The 22,324-nt window shown below is 41.7% G+C and overlaps 2 protein-coding genes across 4 annotated transcripts; both read right to left on the minus strand.

Annotated features, from left to right (window-relative positions):
* Positions 1-8,748: 8,748 nt before the first annotated feature.
* On the minus strand, positions 8,749-21,871 carry gpt (glutamic--pyruvic transaminase). 3 transcript variants are annotated; one of them, XM_084008880.1, is made up of 12 exons: positions 21,711-21,871; positions 17,990-18,176; positions 14,635-14,724; positions 14,331-14,439; positions 14,039-14,172; positions 13,222-13,465; positions 12,887-12,966; positions 12,669-12,805; positions 12,116-12,290; positions 11,547-11,702; positions 9,916-10,028; positions 8,749-9,361 (listed from the first exon to the last, which is right to left on the minus strand). In XM_084008880.1, the coding sequence occupies exons 1-12, from the start codon at positions 21,743-21,745 to the stop codon at positions 9,271-9,273; spliced, it is 1,551 nt and encodes a 516-aa protein (XP_083865006.1). In that variant the 5' UTR covers positions 21,746-21,871; the 3' UTR covers positions 8,749-9,270. The 3 variants fall into 3 exon arrangements, with proteins under 3 accessions (XP_083865006.1, XP_083865007.1, XP_083865005.1); XM_084008881.1 differs by lacking the exon at positions 21,711-21,871 and adding an exon at positions 18,660-18,795; XM_084008879.1 differs by lacking the exon at positions 21,711-21,871 and having other exon boundaries at positions 17,990-18,502.
* On the minus strand, positions 19,420-21,700 carry fuz (fuzzy planar cell polarity protein). Its single transcript, XM_084008882.1, has one exon. It carries the CDS (start codon positions 21,357-21,359, stop codon positions 20,052-20,054), a length of 1,308 nt encoding a protein of 435 aa, XP_083865008.1. The 5' UTR covers positions 21,360-21,700; the 3' UTR covers positions 19,420-20,051.
* Positions 21,872-22,324: the final 453 nt, after the last annotated feature.

A 22,324-nucleotide genomic window follows, 5' to 3' on the forward strand; every position in this document is an offset into this window, starting at 1 on the left:
GTTGAATTTTCAGCAACTGTTTTTTTGCTTGTTTCATTTCATTTTTTCGTTAGACCCATCATGGTCACCTTGTTTTGTTGTATAAAATATGGAGGACAGGCAGCCTTGCAAGCTGACAATGCTTTGTTCGGCTGAAGGAACATTCCAAATGTTACCATAAAAGCTCGGCTCTGTTTTGTTGTTTTCATTTTAGAGCATTTCCAGAATTGAGGCCCAGAAATGATTTGTAGAGCTGCATGAATGACATCCGGCCCCCAGTGTGTTGGGATGCTAATGTTTCTCTAGTAAAGCAGAGACGGCGAGCCCCTTCAACTGTAGCATGTGTATGCAAATAGCTGAGTGAAAGTGATGAATGACATGACTGACCACAGTGGTGTCAGCGTGGTCAAGTCAAGGCCTTTTTCCCATGCAGCTTTTGCATATGTCATTGTTGGCGAATGATACGACCTTGAGATATGACATTTAAAGCTGCTGTAATCAATCATTTTATATTGAAGTGGCAATAGACAGGTTTGTTTAGCCTTAACTTATCATTATGAAGTAGTTGCTTCTGTTTTAGTCGTGATCATTTGTCCCATGCATCAGGATGTGACACTAACGACAATCCCAGGAGTCTCTGCTGGAGTTTGTGTATATGCTAATTAGCAAGATGCTAGCATGAAAAAATGATTGCATGCTAAATGAAACCATATGCAACGATTTCCTAAAAATATACACACCCAAAGATAATCCCTCTCGATGATCCCCTAGGACCACATATGGTGGTGTCTAGCAGAGACCCTGCCTGGATTTTGCTGGGCATCACCGAAGAGCGTTTGGACCCGGCACCTTCCTGCAGGTTTGTGGGAAGATGTGGATGTGTATATTTGTGCTCAAGAACGTAACCGTCTTGAAACAATCAAATCTGATTCACTGCTTTGTTTCTCACTAATGCTGGTACGTTAATATGACACCGCTGAGCCGGCAGCTCACAGACAACAGTGTTGATATTAATGCTCTGAACTGCACAAATTGCTCCTTTAAGATATGAACGTCGTAAACATTGTATCTGCTGAGCATCAGCATGTTAGCGTTGCTATTTTATGCATGTTAACAACGTGGATGATGGCTTGCATGCTGAATTAGTGCAGTTCAAGTGAAATTGCAACAATAAAATAATAAGGTTTGTGACTAGCCTCGCAAAAATGGATGCTGATAATTGACAAAGGGAATGACAGAAGTTCATAATTTCCCCTAAAGAAGGAAAACATAATAACTGTTATTGGTTATGTTGACATACTTCTCTCTCCTGTTTTTCCTTTGTTTTACTTAATTCATAGATCTTTGTTATGGTTAGCAGTAGTCAGGATACCATGAGATTTAAAGAATATCATCATTTCTAAAAGACCACACATTTTCTGTGGGATTGGCGTAAAACGAGAAATAGACTAGTATATAACAGAATAGCATATAAAGAGACACGCACACAGTGGGACATACTGTGGCGGCTATGAGTCAGTGAGCACTTGTTAGTGGTCAGGCTCTTTTCCTCCCGTTGGCAGAGCCTCCAGTGACTCAGGGAGACTTGTCGACCAGGAGCCAAAGTGAACAGCAGTGTCAAAATCCAACCGAAAAGCCGTGGGAAGAAGGCACACGACTTGTATCAGAACGTTTTTCACAGTAGTGCACCATATGAATGAACACCATTCTTTTCATTCCTGTCTTCACAATGTGTCCAAAGTTGACTTTCATCACTCTTTACCATGACAAGAGCTTCGTTACTCAGCTCACCTCGGCCGGCGGCGGCGGAGAGCGCTGACAGGTTGTTTTGAGTCTCCACTTTGGAGTTCATTTACAGCCAGTCAGGCGGGAGTCCTGTGGGAGCCTGATGATTTTTGACATCCGGACAAGCAGATGTTCAGAGGACATGAATAAAACATACGGCCCATCTGACCACGGACCGGAGACTTTCAGTGTCTAATGAAATATGAGGCGTGATCTCAATTCGCAAAAAAGAAAATCCCGTTGTCAGATAAGAGTGATGCAGCATGAAATATGGATGGTATTTATGTAGCCTGACCTGTGTTGCTAAGTAGGGTTCAATTGTGTTTATGACAATCAAAGTTGAGACAGGTTTGTCAAAGGATGTATGCGGTGAATGGGAAAGGGAACTGAACGGACCTCTCCTCACCAGCCGAGAATACAGACAGAAATCTCATGTGTCCGTTGACATCCAAGTGTTTATCAACTGATAAAACAGCATGTGTGCTGCCGGGCCAGTGATTACATGCACGTCCCTCAGTACTTTCACACCTTCTGCTCATTCAGTATTTGACTGACTTTGACTTTTATCAACAGAAAAGCCAGTGAATAGGCTGAGCTCAACAGTTCAGCTCAGCAGGAGGGGATGGGGTGGGGGGGGTGTACAACAGGACGCGTTACCACACCGCCCACTCAAAGCTGGTCCTGTGCTGTTTTTAAGATGGAGAGTCACAGTCATTCAGGGTGGGACTTAAGTTTCATGCAGCTATTCATTCAGGGGAAAAATCAAAGTGATTATTTTGTTTGATTTCATTATAGAGAGGTGAAGTCACGCTTCCTTCCACCCATCCAGCGACACCAATGGGACCTTATTTTGGAGAAGGGGGGGTACAGTAGTTAACCGGGATAAAAAAAATGACTACTGTAGATATTTTTTCCAAAATAGGGTCCCATGATGGTCCAGAAGCAAAGGTGGGACTTTGCCTCTCATTAGCTTCCAGTTAACAAACCAAACAGGGGTCGGTACATTTGTGACACTATATTAGTTAAAATATGACATCACATCAAAAATATTGATCTCCAACAGATCTGTCATTTTATTCCATTCATATATAGGCAGAAGAAATGCATGTGTGACTAAGGACTACGTCTGCTTTAAAAGCGGTGTCCATGAGTCTTTTCATTGTTCATTAACAGCGTAGGAGGGAGAGTCCCCGGTGTTCCTGTGTGAATTTCTGACAGAAAACACGTAATTCTGATGAGTAAATTAATAAAAAGCAACAAGAAAGCTTTTAAGTTACCTGCTCTCGTCACACACTCTTATGTTGTTGTCGTTTCATTTTTACAAGCTCACTGGGTTGAAAAAGCAGACAATTTCTGTTGACATATATGTTTGCATTTTTTAACTACAGCACTACTTTATGTTGCTAAATCAATAAGAATATCATGTTTTGCTCTCTGCAGCATCCTCCTGTCCTCCAGCAGGAGCTCAAAGCAAACATGTCATCACTCACGTACAGCCTGTGAATGTTGAATCATAGGTGGCATCCTGCGAGACGCTCAGCAACAACAAAGATATAAATATGACAAAATGCAGCCCATGAGAAGGAGCATTTTAAAGACCGATCCTAATAGTTTCATATTAATCAGTGAAAATCCCGTTTAGAATATGGTTGGAATACACATTCGGCCATCACATCACGGTGAAACTCTGCATGACAGTGATTCATAATAGGGGAAACTGGGACACATGTAACCCTGGGGATTAAATAAATAAACTACAATGGTGGACATTTACTCAAGTACTGCATTTAAATACAATTGTGAGGTACTTTGCTGGGTTATTTCTAGTACGTTATACAATTCTACATTTAGAGGAATACTGTGCTTTTTACCTCACTGCATTTATTTGACAGCTTTAGTTACTTTGCAGATTTTATATACAAAATGTATGATGGTCTAATGAAATATGACATATTTTTAATTTATTGAACCATCAAACATAAAGTGGTTGAAATTAGTTCCACCTTAATCAATAATATTGAAATCCTGTCAATGTTAATAATATTAATGATATTATTATAAAACTCAAGAAAGGTCCATTCTGCGCAATGATTGACTTCATCCTTTTCAAATAACACGTGTTTACTTATCTTTCAAGTTTGAATGCACTTTTACCTGATGGGTATATTATTATTGTCTTGTCACTACTTTCACTTAAGTAAAGGGTCTTGATACTTCCTTCACTGCTGGTTCAGAAAGCGGTCAATGTCATGTGTTATATTGCAAATTCTAGAAATATATAATTATATATATATATATATATATATATATATATAAAATAGAAAACATATAAATGAAGTGAGAAAACATTACACGTTTGGCGGCGTCTCTGAGGAAACGCTCACCCCTGCATTCCAGGAGTGTTTTCACTGCGCACAATCAAACTTTATGTATTGCAACCTGGAATACAGGATTACAACAAAGGATTATAACCAAACCAAATCCCCCGTGCAACTAAAAAAAAAAAATAAGTAGATTGATTTTCATCGAGATGTCAATCGATGCACCGTTTCGCTCATGGCATCAGCAGGCGGAGTGTCACATTTTCTGCCGATGAGATTGAGCGGCAGCGAGGGGCTTAGTGGCAAATACAATCGAGGAGAGTAAACATACTGAAGGCCGCAAGAGGCCGATCAATGACTCCAGTCTGGGATTGATTAATTACCCCAAGAAAGAGACTGAGGTGTGAGGGCACCAGAGAAACCTGATCAGAACAAGATTTATAACCCAATCTCTGTATCATCACTCCCTCCCTCTCACAGTTTTCTCTTCTTCTTCTTTTTTTTTAAACTGCCCTTCTCCATTGACTGACTTGAGTATGTCATGTGAAAGTGTGAATGACTTCTTAAAGGCTTTCAATACGACATTCAGAGCAGCAAACAACTATTTGCTATGTAATGCTATAGTGAAGTAATGGCGTCCTGAGCAGAGAATGTCACTCTCCCTCTGTGTGCGTTGTTATCCAAGCCTCTCTGTGCTTTGTTTACATGCCCACTCTCCACTGGTCCCAATAACTCTGTCAGCACTGTTGCTGTTGTTTGCAACAACTCTTGGGATGATATGAAAATGTCATGTAACAATTATCCTGGCAAAAATTATTGTGATTCCCAATATTATCCCTAAAATTATCAATATGCTTAAAACTCTTAAAATTGCACTCAAACATACTGGAATCACTTTACATTTATTTAAGAAACAAATATTTGGTAAACATCCTTTTTTTTGGTGGAAAACAATCAAATAATCAGAAATAAGATTATCATGAATCATAATGTATCCCTGCATAAATAAAGGATAAATAAATAAATGAAAGAAAAAACATTTTGTATCCTGTGTTTTTCAAATAAGGCTCTATTTTTCATTTGGCTACTGTGACCGTGAGCTAAACAGCTTTTCAAAGTCATGTGATGATATTTAATTATCACGGTATTGGAAATTCACCATGATAAATTTTTAATGAGTGTTTTTTTCATCCTGATCCATGATAAAATCCTGTTTTGTCCCATCCCTATTTGCAACTGTTAGCACTGTTAGCTGCAAGCGGCCGGCTTAAAGGTGCTATTGACAACATTGAAAACATACAACCACTAGATTTCTCACTCACACGCCCCCCTTCCATTGTATTCACACAACACAGCTGTTGCTCAAAGCACATGTTCTCAAGGGGTTGCCAGTTCGTTGCACAACCTGCGTTTTCATGGTCGAGTGGAGTGACACTCAGACAGACGCAGTCATGTAAAGTGATGAATTTTTCGTGGTATGAATTCATTTTTACTCCTCCTTTTGTCACTTAGCACTTGGGACTGGTACTGAAATGCCACCTGCTTACTGTCCAACAGCCATTTTTTCCACACTGACTGGCAACCCCAAAGACTCTTGACCCCTGACTACACAGAGAAACCACATGATACCAACTTCGCTATTCTATTGGCTCACGAGCCTTGCCAGAAGCTGCAGGTCACACATCTACACAGAGGTAAACAAAACATTCATTTTGGACATGTACATTTTTTTTTTGAATGATTAATTCATTAATTATTGTTTTTCACAAGAAGAGATACTTTGATTCTGTACCTCTGTACAAGCTCTGTGGATGTATTATTTTTTTATAATTATTTGTTGAAATAAAAATGTATCAATATGACTATTCCCACTTGAATATTTAACCGTTGCCATGTGGAGAAAATATGATCTGAATTTCGAATTAAACACATTTAACGTGTTGTAGAGGTAAAGAGATAGGTAACCTTAACCTACAAACTACTATTACTTCTAGCAGTAAAGCCTTATATTTAACTGAACGATTTGAGTGTCTTTTCATTTAAAAAAAAAAAAAGAAGCTGTCTGAAAGGCGAGTAAGCAATTTGACAATATTACCGACCTAAAGCTCTCATTCAGAAACAACCAGAAGCAATCACATGACAGCAAGCAGAAATCATCTTTACTCAGATCTGCAATTATACAACAACCCACTGCAAATCATTGTGTTCAACATAGTGATTACAACAACAGAGTTTAGATCTGTTAGCTCCGTCATACCTTCAAGAAAACAATGCAGCTGCTGATTGGAGATGCTGATGTTTCCTCTGTCTCCGTTACACTTCCCACAATTCATCAGATCCATTTTTCGCAGCGTGATGATAACCTGCAAGACAAAGATAGAAAACAACCTGGATGATTGATGTGTTTCTGCATACTTTTCGTGGACTTCCTCATTCTGGGAGTTTGTGCTCAAAGAACACTAAGTGAGTATACCTTAAAAAGATTTGGGGAATCACAGACATGTCAAGTGCTGCTCTATATAAATCCTCCTGCAATGATACACCCTCAGAACAAACAAAAAACAACAAAATGCAATCATGAGAGCGACAAATCCTCTAGCTTCTAGATTAAAAACACAACCCTCCATTTTTACCAGAAGTAAAATAAAAATGAAAAATATCCTGAACAAATGCACCTTCCACGTTAGCCTTTCAGCCACATAGCTGTGGATTTGGGTACATTTCCAGTAAATGTGATACATTTTTGTTGAGTTTTAGTTTATGATAAATTCCTGTTGAACAGTTTAAGTGAAAATATTCAATTCAGAGTTAAGATTTCAAATGTGGTGCGATTCTGTGGAATTACTTCCATGCAAAACGCCAGTTAAAACCTATAAGACTCTTTATAGTCATTACTGTCCACACATACAGAATAATGAACGCAATAAAATTGCCAACTCCCAAACGCCATCTCAGTAAGCTGTTCAGGTCAGTCATATGAATCTCGTCATTTAGGTCTGTAGTGACTGGTCATTCTCATAACCAGGACAGCCCCATGACAGCGCTGCTGTCTGATGCATGACCGTCTCCCAGTCGCCCGACATCCTCACCCGAACTAATGATGACCTTTGATTCCCAAAAGATGTCAGGAAATGAGAAGGGGGGGGGGGGGGGGGGGATATAAAGCAAACCCACCCAATTAATTTGGGGTGAAGGGGACTGGAACGTGTGAGCGTGTCGTGCTGCTGCAGGGAATGGTGAGGAGCTCCAGGAGAGACAAGGCTCAGTATAATTAGGATTCAGGAGGCCCATTGTCAAAGATAATTAAAGCTGACAGCCACTGTGGAGTAGAGAGGAAGAGAGCAGAAAACATCTTCAAACTACATGCTTCACTTTAACACACTTCCTACATAGTCTTTCAACCTCTAAAGCGCACACACACACACACATTCACACACACACACACACACACACACACACACAGCTGTACGACGATCCATCATCCCAGGGTGCTCGGAAACTGCCAACGAGGCAATAAAATAGATGACAGATTAATAGAGACAATAAAGGCAGGTGTTGTTTCCAGGTGACAGTTTCCGCAGACATTTGCCCATCTCACAGATGTGTGTGATTTCCGGGACTCAACCTCACTGTTATTTCTGAAGTGGAAGTTGTAGGTCTACTTGCTTAATTATGACATCCACCTCTATTTAGGAGAATAATCTAAAACTTGTTCTACCACATAGACTTTAGTTGTTATACCTGCTTGTTCAAATCAGAATGGCTTGCATGTTAACATACTATTTTTATGTGCAAAATGCATTTTGGTCAATACGTTCTGCCTCTTTTGCTCTCTCGCTACACGTCCTGTTTACCTGCATTCAACAAAGATGAACACTTCAGATGCTAAAGGCTTAATATGAATAATAATAACTTATTCTTACCAGTTGGTAGTACCTCCACAGCACACTACATGATGATAAACCAGGCTTTAATCCCAAATCCAATGGAAAAATCCCTTTGGCTTTTTGTCAAGGGAAGCAGTGTGATGCTAACTTCTGCGCCGGGCCTACAAAAATACATCATCCCCGCACCCCAAGTCAGTTGCCATTATGACATCATCATGAGGCAAACTCTATTGAGAACAAGTATTTCAATTTACTTTCAGAGCAAAAACATTTGTTAAACGGGAATATAAATCACAAACTACTGGTCATACCAGATCAAATAAGGCTGTAGCAGCAAACTGAGTGTGATATGAGCATGTGCATTTTGTTATGTTGCTTATTAATTTCTTTTTTAGACTTTTAAGGACAAATTTTCTTTCTGTCAAACATTACATAGTCTTAATTTAATTTAAACCTTGTTTTCTTAAATGAGTAACATTTTGTGAGTGAAATATTCTCAGTGTAATGAATAGAGATGGAAAATGACGAATCATTGAGGTGAAAACTGAGGTCAAAAAGGGACAAAGTACCCGTTGAATATAAAAAACTCCTATTGCCTAATCCCTCCGTTAATGTAAAGTATGATTTGGACATTTGGAACATAACACCTTCAATGGATGCATGTGGTATTAAACCAACCACAGTGCTCTATTACGTTATTCATACATGGCCAAACAAAAATGACCCATTTGTCTTAATCTAAACAAACCTGCATGTTAGAAAATAACGAGACATAATATCAACTGTTACATTTATTTTGCTTCTACAAAATCATCTCTGAATCATCATGCAAACTGGGACCGTTCTGCATATTCTGGGTCAAGCTCTGCCTGCAGGAATGTAATGTTTTAACCAGTTGTAAACATACTAAAAACGTTTTAAGCAGCATTACATTTTCCTTCACTAGTACCTTTTTTTCATTTTAGCTTGGTAATCATAAACAATTTCTCACATATTCACAAATACACTGACCTCGATTACATATATCCTTCAAAGTTGAAACCAAACTTTACACATATCTCTGAATGACATTCTTCATTTTCATTTGTTTTTCTCTAAAGCAAAACAGTGCCTTGTATCCAGTCTGTGAATGTCCAAATGGGATAGCTGTGGAGGCTGAAGTGCATCATCACAGAGACCACCAGAGCCACCATAGGAAAGGCACTTATTAATGACAAACTAAATTCTGATTGGCTGATTCTTTTTGTTGTGGTTGTTGGATTTCTCCCTTTGTACATAGGAGGGAGAGATATGGCAATTTAAGAATACTGCTGTATGAATTTATGGTGGAACTCCTTCACTTTGGCCAGCAGGATCGCCAGCTTGTCTTTCGGTGGCAAGATGGTCATTCTGGGAGAGGGGGAGAGAGAGAGAGCGAGAGAGAGAGCGGGCAAAGAAAAAGACAAACATTTACTGTGTGTCCTTGGCTAAGAGTTAAAGATTAGTGTGGAGTTTGAAGAATCGCTTCATCTTGGAAAGTAATTCAATTACTGGAGAGGGTGAAAAAGGTACACCTCGAAACAACAATCATCCTCTTCCTGCATGGAATACACAGCAGTGATGGCTTCACCCATCTGTTAAATAACGGCTGTTTGACACTCAGGAGTAAGTGACTTCTATGTCAACGCTACTTATGGCTCCACTCAAATTTGACAAGATATCACATTTATGGAAAGATTACATATTAATGTACAATTGTTGTTTTTTTTTATTGCAGTCAGTTTAACGTTAAGAGATGATGGCCGAAAGATGCTTTAATGTAAAGCATTGACATTGACATTGACCAGCCTTTTAAGTGAACAAATAAACTAGAGCTGAATAAAGAAGTTATCTTCAGAATATGAAATTATATTATATTATAGAAAGCGCTTTAATATAAAGTATTTTTATGAGCAAAGCTGTACCTGAAGTGGTAGGTTCCATCCTTCTGACCGAAGCCGCTGCCAGGTACGAGGCAGATCCCCGTCTCCTCCAGCAACTTCATGCAGTAAAACATGTCTGGCTCCTGGCCTTTGTCCTAACAGATAGGAAAAGAAACATTGGTGCACCGTTTGAGGCCAAATATTCTGCTGGCATGGTAAAGTTTTGGTCAGAAATGTATCCTTTTTTCCTAAGTGCAGTTTAGCTGTGACTATGCTGGCTATAATTATAACACTGTGACTCACAGTATAGCCTTGATACAAAAAGTAGTACATGTACTTGTTTGCAGCATTCCCACTTGAGCTACTTTTTTTTTTTTTCATTACAAAGAGAATTGGACCAAATAAGCAGAAACGGCTCAATTGAGCACCCTTTTGTAACCAACAGCCCATCCTTGTATGTTTACAACAATAATAATAACAATCCTAATACAATGGTTAATAAGATATCTTCTATTTTGTGATGTTTTCCAATAAAGTGTTCAGTGGGCCTGTGCGAGTCCCTTTAGGCAATAGACTACTTGGTTAGGTTTCGGAAAGATAGTGGCTTGGTTTTAAAGTAACTATGGAAGCGGCATGACTTAAGTTTGGAAGTTATGTATCAAATAAGTCAAAGTTTAAAAAAACATTACAGAAGCGGCGTTTGGAAAATACACAGGACGTGAACAGCAGTCTTCTGGGTGAAAGTCCTAGTGTGTTCGGACTACATTATTCTACGTTAACGGCAACATTTCTCCCTTTTGTTTCAGAGATGTAAGAGATGAGAGAGCAGTGTAGGCTAAAGATGTAGATGTGAAGACTGTAAGCTGATGTAAAAAACTAAATTAATACACACACATATATATATATATTTAAATAAATAATAATAATAATTGATTATAGACTTTACTGCATCGATGCAGAATCATTCAACAAAGCATCGCGATGCATCATAGAATTGATTATTTCCGCCACCTCTATCTGAAGTGGCCACTTTCCTCTGCATCAAAAGCTTTTGTTAAACCTTTTTAAATGGTCTCAGCCTTAGAAGGAGCAGAGTATTGAGATCAGGAACGGGCTCAATTGAGCGCACAGCGGATCTATTTAAACTGCCACTGGCGATATCGAGTGTTGCAAAAGGAGCTCAGTCCTTGCACATTGTTCTGGGGGGAAAGCAAAGCCCAAAACAAAGCAATGCTGCAGGAATGATCCGGTGTCAGCAGGTCACCTGTACTCTGACCGTAACCTCTGTAAGGCTAATCAGATAATCAGACTCCCCGGAATACCTACTGACACGCTATAGGAAATCAAACAAACAAGATAGTGGAAGGTGTGCTGAACCTGGTTAAAGAGCTATTTAATGAAGCATAGTGGAAATTATGAGATGTTGGTCATTTGCCTTGTTTTCTGCTTGTGTATTAAATGTAAGCGAGTGAAACAAGAGTTTTGGTGGATTGAGTGCCGTTAAGGCCATGGAGAAAAATAATAAGTGGAATAATAAGTTAACCAAAAGATTAGTAGGATAGTCGGATGGAGCGTTTTTGTCTAATTATCCATCAATGTGCTTTCTTTGAAGGGACAGCATATTCTAACCTCAAAATCATTGAAACATTTATGACGGTAGGTTAAGGACTGACCATGGCCTCCTTGAGGGCCTTTTCGGGGATGGTTATGCAAGGGAAGGAGTACATGGCGCCCTGCACAGGATTGCAGCTGATGCCTTGAACGGTATTGAGAACCTGCTCTGTAAGCTTGGCCTTCTCTGCTAAGGCACTTAAGGTGGCTGTGCGTTCCTGGATGAGGGAGGGAGAAGAGAAAATATACAATGGAGAGTACAGGGATAAAAGAAAAAGAGAGCAGAGAGAGATGTTATTAGAGTCATATAATAATGCATGTGTATTGGTTTACAAAGTGATTTCAGTTTCACAGGCTGAATGCCATTTAACACAGCAACATGCACATGTATGTACCGGATAGTATCCTAGAAAAGTAAAGACAATAGACAATCATGAGGATGAACTGTCTGAGGGCCGCAAAGGAAGGATACAGTGTCTTATAATTAGTCTAAAAGAGCAAACAGCACATAATCCATACCAGTGTGCAGAGAGCATATTGCCAAGAGAATGCAGAGAGAGAATGTTGCAGTATATGCGTGCATCGATTACGTTGTCCCATCCCCTCTGCTTGTGGGATTTAGACTCTGTACCTTCATGAACTTTTCGTGCGAGGGTTCCCCAGGCTGCGGGGGGTTGACCACCAGGTCCATAAGTGCCTGTCCGGGGACAGGAGGACACAGACGCACTGACACCAGCTTGGTCAGCTGGGCCTTCACATCGTCATCCATGTTGATGATCTCCATGTAGCCTCCACGGAAGCCACATCTGGATGCCACACAAAAACGGATGTAAGCAAGAAAACAGAGAGCGCTAGTTGTCGACAGTATTTTAACGAGGTCCGGCAGATTCATCCCCAGTATGAAAGTTAGCGCTGCCCCCTTTTGGTTGAGTAATCTGTCATTCTAGTCCTCCAAGTCAACCAATATTTTTCAAATGCTTTTTTCATGCTGAATGACTGCAAGAAACTAAACGACACATATTTGGTAGGCACTAAAATTGGTGCTTTTGTCTGATTCTTTGTGGAGAAACTCAGTTATAAAGATCTGTTGAATAAAATAACTAAATGATTAATTGACAAAATTGTTAGATGACTAAAAATGTCTCTGATCGAGGACATTCGGAAATGAAAGTGCAATGACTTACTCTCCCATGTAGCATTTGGAGGTGGAGTGGAACGACACCAGCTCCACTGTATTTGAGTACTCTGGGCCCATCTCAAACAAAACCTTCTTAAAAGAGTGGAACTCGCAACCATCAGCATACACATTATCCTGGTACACCTAATAGAAACAGAAGGACAGATGTCGGAGCAGAAAACAATAAAGCAAGCAGATGCAATAAGAGATGCAGAGAGACAGTACCTCATCGGCCATGAGGAAGAGACGTTCCTGTGCTGCGAATCGGATTACGTCCTCAATGCACTGTCTGCTCTGAACCTGACCTGTGAACATAGGAGGCTCCGTTACGTCCATTTGCTGCCATCTAGTGTCTCTTCTTGCAGCAGTACATGAAAAATGTTCCTCTAGAGATACTTAGGAGGAAACAAAAAGATGTGTACACCTCCCGTGGAAAGGATCTAATTTAAAGTAACTTAATTCCTGGGCATCCTGGTAGACGTAGTGATTTTGTCTGTCTCCTAAAATTGACACAACAGGATTATGTGGATTTTCTGAATGAGAAATGAAGGAAATGTTACCAGTGGGGTTTCCAGGGTTAATGATGCACAGAGCTCGGGGGTTGCAGTGGCGCCGGGCCTCATCCAGGGCGCGCTGCAGCTCGTCGATGTCCATACTCCAGCACTTTTCCTCGTTTAGGTAATAGTTGATCTGCACGGCACCCAGCTCGGCCAGCGCAGCAGAGTACAGGGGATACTGTGGTATGGAGATCATGACGCCTGTACGGGACACTCCCTCGCCACACACCAGCAGCTTCAGCATGGTCTAAACGTGGATACAGGATAAGGATGTAAAGAAAGATCACATATTGGCTGCATGATACTTTATAGGCAAACATAGCTGAGTAAAAAGGAAAGGAAAGTGGGGGACTTTTCCAGCTTTGAATTTCAGTTTGGTGCTCTGTATCCATGTTTTCTGCATTAAATCCTAATAACAGCATAAAGGTGGTTCTCTTTTTGAAGAACACATGACGAACACATTAGTCTGATGATGGTTCAATTCACACAGATAGCTCATAGACAACATACGACAAGGGGTCTCGAGTATGGTATGCCTGGCTTTTAAAAGGTCACAACCCACAAATGTTTGGGCCTCTGTGAAAAAATGTAAAAAAAATGTTTGATCTTGAATGAAAGCTACTTTTTGTCTCACAGGCTGATTGCAAAAAGAGTGAATCCACTCATGCTGCTAAATACGTCCGTTGTGTCAGTTCAATGTTGTAAATACGTTCCCCGCAAACAGATCAAGACATCAGGTAACCTTTAACTTCCAAACATACATGATTCAAACTATAATGGAGAAACAAAGTCACTTTAAAAGCAGAGAGGTGTTTTGTACCACAATGCCATCGCTGGCTCCTGTGGTGAGGTAAATGTCATCTGGGTCACAGGGCACGCCGCCGTCTCTTCGTTCAATGTAGCGGGCCACGTCCTGACGCACAGCGTCTATGCCCTGACTGGCACTGTAGGAACCTGAGGGAGATTCATATGGAGACGATACGAGTTGCTTAAACTTGGTGCTTCAACATAACAAGGCCAAACAGCTAGCAAGCAGAATTGTAACAAAGTAGGTGAGTAGGTGATGAGTGCGGTTATATAAAGCTCATTGTGCTTTGCAGAAACCAACATACCCATACTGTTCCCTCCACAGGAGTTGAGAATGCGATGTGCTCTACTTTTAGCATCTTCTGGGAATGTGCTGTCATTCAGCAGTTCAGGGTAGGAGCACAGCGCCAAGACCTGGAAACACAGGGAGGTGGAGGGGACATTATTAAAAATATATATATATATTGCATAGATTACTGGAAAAGACAGGAATAATAATATTGGCACTAACTGCATTAAGTAGTGAAAAGGCTGTTTCATAGACACTGATTAGTCAGACTGGAGGTGCTAAATTTAGATGAGCGGTTGGATGTAAGGATAAGAGCAGACCTGTCGGAAGAAAGTGATTGGCTGCTGGCCCATAGCATGGGCGTCACCGATGTTGGCCTTGATGACCTCAGCAAAGGGCTTCTTCATTCCCTGCAGAGCATAAACACAACATACAAAACATTATTATATATCTAAAGAATGGGGAGAAAGTGAGAGGATGTCTTCACTTCACTACAAAATAAAAAATAAATGGTCTTTTCTGAGGCGTACCGTGACCGCCCATTAACAAACCTGGCTAGATTCGTCATTTGTTATTGATCAGGATAATCGTGACATGACATTTTCATGTCACCCCAAACCTAATCCACAGGTAACTTTATTGAATTTTCAGGTTTCCAATGAAAGTTACTTTCCCCCCTTTTATTAGTGCAAAGAAAGACAAAAATGTGACAAATTAGACAAACTATACAGCATACATATGTACAGACAATAAGACATAACAGAGGTTAGAATTTAAATTTGGTACTGATTTGTGCTAGTGGAAGTATTAGGACATAAGGCAATAGGTAATGCTGTGTGTGTGTACATACATACGTATAATTGAGACACACACACACACACACACACACACACACACACACACACACACACACACACACACACACACACACACACACACACACACACACACACACACACACACACACACACACACACACACACACACACACACACACACACACTAATAGCCTGGATGCAGATAATAGGTGCAAACATGGGAACGGAGTTGAACCTTATCGTATTGATATAACCTTGTGTCACATAAACACGACATAGATTCCAGAGACTTTGAATCTCCTTAGTTTAGGCTGGGAAAGATCGGATGCATGTCAGCAAAGCAGGAGTAAACAACGTCCCAAATAATTAGGATGATATATCACCAAAATAAAGGTATTGGTTTACGGTCTTCCAGGCCAGTAACAACATTTCTGAAAGATAATCTCTCGAGCAGCTGAGGCAGCCTAGAGTGGACCAACAGCAGCGAAGTGCGCCACATACTGACACGCAAGCATGCACACCAGACAACACACTGCTGTAAAAACACCAACGGAACCTCTCACTGTAGAAATCAAAACAGCCTGTTGGTTTGATTAGTTCATTCCAGTTCAGATTTTAGGAGGTTTTCAGACACCGGCTCTGTCATTGGTCACACATAAGAGGCGTCTCTCTGTCTGGACCAATAGCATTACAAAGGGTGAATAACACCCCTCGGTCAAACCTACCGCCCTTTCATGACGGGGATCTTTTAGAAAAACACTGACCTCTGCTCCCGAAGAGGCCAGCGCTTGCTGTCCTCCATCGCGGATACAGAGTCTGGCATACAATAGAGAAGGTGAAACCGTGCTCTGAAGGCAGCATTTCTTTTTAGTCCCAAGAGTTTACAACAGCAATGTTTCATTGATGACGGAAAACAGTGAAGGTCCTTGAAAATACCATTGTAACGCCAGTAGTTCAGTGTAACAAAGTAACTTAACTTTAAATAATGTAACCATGTTATTCGATTTTTTTTATTTCTCAGTAAGTGGATACCAAATACATTCAATATTCAGTTAAATGCCTTTGAAATGAAAATGCTATAATGGACATTTCTAGAGGTTTCCAGTCATTCTGGCCGAATACGTGGGAAGATTTTTGATAAACAGGAGCCTTGTTCGTCTTGGGTCTGTCCCCATCTGTCTGAAAATGTCCCCATTCACATTCAGCGAGCAGCTCATTAAAACAAACAAAGACCACTATATAATAACTACACGTGAAGCCTTTATTTGTGCGCTTGTTAACTAGTACAGCATGTTGGCTCAAAGTCTCTTTTTATTCCTATTCTCGGTTTGGAACATCTAACAACTAACAGCTTTAGTATTTGAGAAAAGAACAAGAACGCTCACACAGATGAAGAGCAAAGACCTCAGTTTCAAAGAACAAGGCGTGTACGAAACTGGATCAGGATACGCATTCATGTGTTTAATTCATGGATGAAAAACGATAATACCCCTGTGACCCGTTCCAAAGGAAATGCAACACCTTTCAAACTGCAAGGAGTTTATCAAATGAAGGTTTTTGATGAACATTTAAAAAGCCTAAAAGATTGGTAGACTGTAGATGGATACTATTGAAAAAGATGTGAGACAGTTCTGCAGTCAGTGAGAAAATACATTGCGGTGAAGAAAAAGTTAACTCCTACTTAAACTCAGCTGCAATTTCTTCCGCCTTTTGAACACACAATTAGGAAGAAAATAAGTGTCCCATAAAGACAGCTGATCAGCATTGGTCAAAGTAAACAAACATGAAAGACTTGGTGCCAGTGAAGCATCTGGTAAAAGAGTCACCACTGTCATTACAGGCCCTGCTAGAGAACCTGTTTGCAGTACTCGTCCCTTCCTGTGCAAAGATCCCAAGAGTGGACAGCTTTCACACTTTGCTGCACAGTGTACACTAACAGCTGGTTGCCACATCACCGTAAACTGTGTGAGAGGAAGGGAGCGACAGAGCTTTAAAAAAAAAAACAGCAAAGAGAAATGCACAAATGGTTACTATTTATAATGAGCTGGAAAGGTTCTGTATTATCTGAGATCTAAAAAAATCAAAATCAATTTATACAATTGATTTAGAAGAGTTCACTTCAATGCTGGAGATGAGCTGAGAGCCTAATATGGATTTTCCTAATGATTTCTAAACTTTCAAGAACGTCATTAGAAAACCAGTCTATGGCTGTTTATATGAAGAGGTATAGTGGACAGATAAACAGGATGAAACACAGTCTCTGGTTTGGACTATGGACTTACACCTCTCACTGGGGATCAGCAGCCGTCGTTTAGACAATATGTTAATTATCTGACATGATCAGCCTCCTCTGGAATATTGGTTAAGATAGAGGACTGAAAAACAGGTTAGACATTAACTTAAGTCTACAGATTCATGATCAGCCTCCTCACAGTCAGTGCTTGGAAACAGGTTAGACATTAATGTCATACCAGTCAAATTTTCTGACAGGATCAACCTCAGGAATTTGTGACAGGTGGACTTTGAGAACAGGGTGTGAGCATGCACAGCAATTAATACGTTTTCTTTTGGGATAATGTTGAGGCATTAATAACGAGGAAATAAACTGGAGTGCAAGACTACTGCTGTGCATTATATCTAAATAAAGACACTGACTGTTTTCATAACCCAATAGACATTTAAAGTTTCAAGAGATTATAATAAATATAAACATAATGATGTCAATTCTTTACAAATATTAACAATTTCCCAGACGTGTGTGTCAAATACAGTGACAGTAAAATTGCTTTCAGCTTGTTAGGTGGAGTACCACATTCATTCTGATGGAAAATAAAGACACAGACACAAAGTATCGTACCTCAGAGAGCTCCCTCTCCAGCTCCACGGCGCGCTGCACGATGGGGCCCCGCACGGCGTACTCCACCTTCTTCACCGTGGGGTTCATGGTGTCGATGGTCAACACCTTGGCCCGGGACGACACTCCGTTCTCGGACATTTTCTCTTTGGGGAGCCCGCGCCGCGTCGCACTCAGACTCGACAAAGCTCTGCCGGGAGAGGAGGACGACAGAGGGGGAGAGGTGAGTTTGCTACCGGCTAAAACCTCGTTTCCCCGCCGGCTCAGGAGCCGAACGTTTCTGGGTGACAGCAACGACATCCGCGTGGCTGACATGATTACACCGCCTTCTCTCGGCTGGTCGGGTCACTTTCTAACGCCTCCGCTGTGCACCGCGGCGGTTGCTTCACTCGAGAGGAGTGAAACTAAAGTTGTAGCAGTGACGCCACCGCGCTCCTAAACTGACCCGGACCTCTCGGAGGTTAAAGTACCGATGGGGGCTTCGACAAAAACTTGTGCTACAACTCCAGTCTGGCTGCAACCACGTACACGGACTATAGCCTCTCGCTCTGAAACTCATCGGGGTACGTTCCCTGTACACATGGCAACACTGGAGCGAGCGCGAGCGCGTATCCCTCCCCCTTTGTGTGGCTTCGTGTCAACCGTTATATCCAACCCCCCTCTCCTCCGTTACCTTATGCACAGCGAGACCCGTCAGTCAGGGTCGGTTCTCCGGTTACCGACCGAGACAGATTTGAACGGAACGTGGCTCAGAGGGATTTCAACACCGAACCAAGTGCAGCTTCTAAAATGTGTCCCGAGTTAGCGCACTGCTCCGAATGGACCATGCGGTTTGGGTGGAGACTTTGTAGGCTTCTTAGTGAACTAAATCATCAAGAGTGCTCCTCCTATTTCGACTGCAGCCCACTTTTGTTTTCTTCTCTCTGCTGGGGTGCAATTCCCCTGACAAAGGAGCTATCCATTGTACCAAGATGGGCATGGAGGCCAGCGTGGCTTTCAGCTCGACTCTCTGCCTCTACACTGAAGAGTGGGACTGCAAATACATTGCAATTATGAGTATTCACCCAATAATGGTGTTTGTGTTTTATCAAATAGAATATAATATTATGTGGTGTGGCATAGTTTTTTTTTTTTTAATAATAAGTGCAATTGTTGTTATTTGCGTTGGGAAGTATGAGTTATTTTTGTTGTCTGAAAAAAACTACATTTTTAGTGACTTTCATTGCAGTACACTGAACTGTCTGTTGAGTGTTTGCCTCTCTGTTTGCCTTTTTTTTTGGCAAGCAATTAAGAGGTCTTATATGCTTGCAGTTGCACCATCTTCATGTTTTGTTCAGTCAATGAAGGCCAAACATTCTTAGTCTCATCAAGAGTGTAAGGAAACGTGAATAGATCGCTCAAAACCCACAGAAAGTAACCGACTATATTTATGAGTATCATTTAATTGTATTCAAAGCCAAAATATATTTTTAAAAAGTCTAAAAAACAAACAGCAGGCACTTATTTATCCCAGTGCAACATTTTCACAAGATTCTCACATACATTATGAAATACAGTGCAATCCTATGGATAATGTTATTATTCAGTAAGTCTACCCAGCTTCTACAAAACCACAATAACAGAGTTATAGACACAATTTTGCAATAAGCAACGCATCTCTTGGAATGCCAAACAAAGCCCAGCAGTTCACTTTGTTATGACATTTTCTATTGTTTTCATCAGCGTTAAAATCTTGAGCAGTAGTGATTAAAGATACCCGGTGAGAACATTTACAGTGATATCCTTTTCTATTGTGCATCTCTTGGTCTGTTATTCATTATCTACACAAAATGTTATTCATTATCTACACAAAAGATGGACAAATGGAAGCTGATTTCTGTTACCCTAAATCTGTAATTAAACATTGTATATAATAAGGATCTTCAATAAAGATATAAGAAAATCGTATCTTAATAGCAGCAACTTCACATTCCAATAAATAGCAGTTCACCTGTGTGTTAATATCTTTTTAAGTCACTGATGGTGGGTTTAACCAAGATTAAGATGTAACAAATAAATGGTTCAATTAAAACCCAGTGGCTGCAACTATATCAGAGAGTGTCTGTGTGGCCACTGTACGCAGTGCAAAGGTTGGCACTGACAGTGGGATGAGCAGGAAGAGCTGGTGCTGTGGTGTCTGCAGTCCATAGCTTTTGCACTCCTCTGTAACTAGATAGCACTGTATCGGCTGATGTGAGAATCCATGGACAAAGTCTTCAGTGTTGCCTCTCTGAGCCCTCTCCTCTGGGGAGATGCACGGAGTCTCCTCCTGGATGAAGTAGTGCATCGTGCTGAAGATGTAGAAGAGCTTCAGTAGCTCCCAGCAGCGGGCCTTGGAGGGTAAAGGAGGGTCACCAAGCGGATGATTAGTGGAAGTCCGCACAGTGGAGACTGAGCGGCGAGTTTCACGATTGATGAGCAGAAGTGCCAGCACATCAGGGCGCAGGGACACGGAACCGGGTAAGCAGCGCTCTCCAACGGCAAGGCAGTCCCTCAGGGTCTCTACCAGGGGTGTCCAGAAACGACCCACCAGCCCACTCTCGGCTCCGTGCAGGGAAGGTGTTGGGCCGCACAGCACACACACATCTGCTCCGGGGAGCAGTTGGAAGCAGAGCAGGCGGTGGGCCACGGTGGGGCTGCCCTTAGGAAGGAAAACCGGGTAATCACAAGAGGAAGAGCCAGAGGCTGAGACTGACCGTATCAAAGCTGAGAGCAACACAACTTCCTGTGGTGCTAGGCGCCACCAGTTATCAGTTGCTGCAGCTATCCGCCCATGGACGACGAGGCAGCCAAATTCACTGCCTGCAGCCTGAGCAAAGCCATCCACTGCCTCTTGAACTAGAGTGGGGTTTGGGGGCAACAGTGAGTCGGCGCAGTGTGTCAGGTTACCCAGGATGCCCTCATGCCTCTCCTCCAACAGCTGATCAATGAGGCCGAAGCAAGACCGCAAGTCCCTCTTGAGCCTCTCGATGTTCCTGACATTGGTCAGCTCATCCTGCCCCAACACCAGCACCATGCAGCTCCACGCGTTCTCCAGGAGGCGTTGCAAACGCACCTCCTCCTCTTTGCTGCTGCCTGCACCACTTTGTCCACCTCCGCTCACAGCAATGAGCATCACACTGTCCTTGAACACTCTCCACACCACCTTACCGCCGCCTTCAGTCTCACAGCAGGACAACGCGACTCCCTGACCACCCCCGAACATGTGGACACCATTCAGGGAGCCGATGACAGAGAAGGGCAGCTGCTTGGAGGCTCCTCTTGTGAAAAGAGGAACCCCACTGCTGGCTGTGAGGCAGAGGAGCTGGGTTGACCCATGCTCGAGCATCATCATGCTAGCTGTGCTAACTCTCTCAACACTCTTGTATTGTTTTCTGCAGCAGCGAATAGCGCTCAACAAACGGTCTTCATTGAGCTGAGTGTACTATGACCAACTACCAATGTATGTCGTTTTAGCGTTAGCGTCACCTCAGTGAAGATGGGCACGTTGTTGGGCTGTTAGCATCATGTAACGGCAAACCATTTCTCCTGCAGCGGACCGAAACCGGGTACAACAACGGAAGGCAAAACAACCCATCATGCAGCTAACCTATCTACCTGGACGCGACACACAGCGTCGGTTCGCTAACCACATGGCTTTGTTAGCTTAACGTGTATAATATGCTAGGTTAACAAAAGAAGTTACCGTCGTTTCCACAGTAACGCTGTCCCATGACTCATTCTTCCACTGGTCGCGATGGTTTCATTCGGCTGGTCGAGCTGCAGTTATGATTTACGAGCTCTGATGTAACCGTTGAAGGAGCGGGACGAGAAGACCGACCTGGGTTCAGTTTCCGGAATTCACGCAAGTGTTCCCTAGGTTTTGACAGCCACCGGTTCACTTCTCGCGAGAGCCGAACTAATCGTTTACGGATGACAACGCGCTAGCGAAGCTCCACAGGGACGCGGCCATACTGTTTTGATTAGGCCTAATGATTACTAGTATTTGATCATTGATGATTGTTGTATGCCTGTATGTGCGATTAATTCACCTTTATATTCATGTCCATGTATCTCCTCACTTATATCATACTTTTATTTAGCTGATAATATAATGTACTTTTCTGCACAATTGAGGATATAAGATATAGGATATATATGGATATAGGACATGTCATAAGGAAAAGCACAAGTGAAATTGCTAACATTACCCAATACCTCAGTTTCATTGAGTCCCAGTAGGCTATTCTGGTGAGCCAGCATGCAGAATAACAGGACCTCTTGTGAATGGAATGCAGGAATTATTAATCCACCCGTGCT

Source organism: Eutrigla gurnardus (genome assembly GCF_963514095.1).
Source record: "Eutrigla gurnardus genome assembly, chromosome: 4".
Taxonomy (NCBI): Eukaryota; Metazoa; Chordata; class Actinopteri; order Perciformes; family Triglidae; genus Eutrigla; species Eutrigla gurnardus.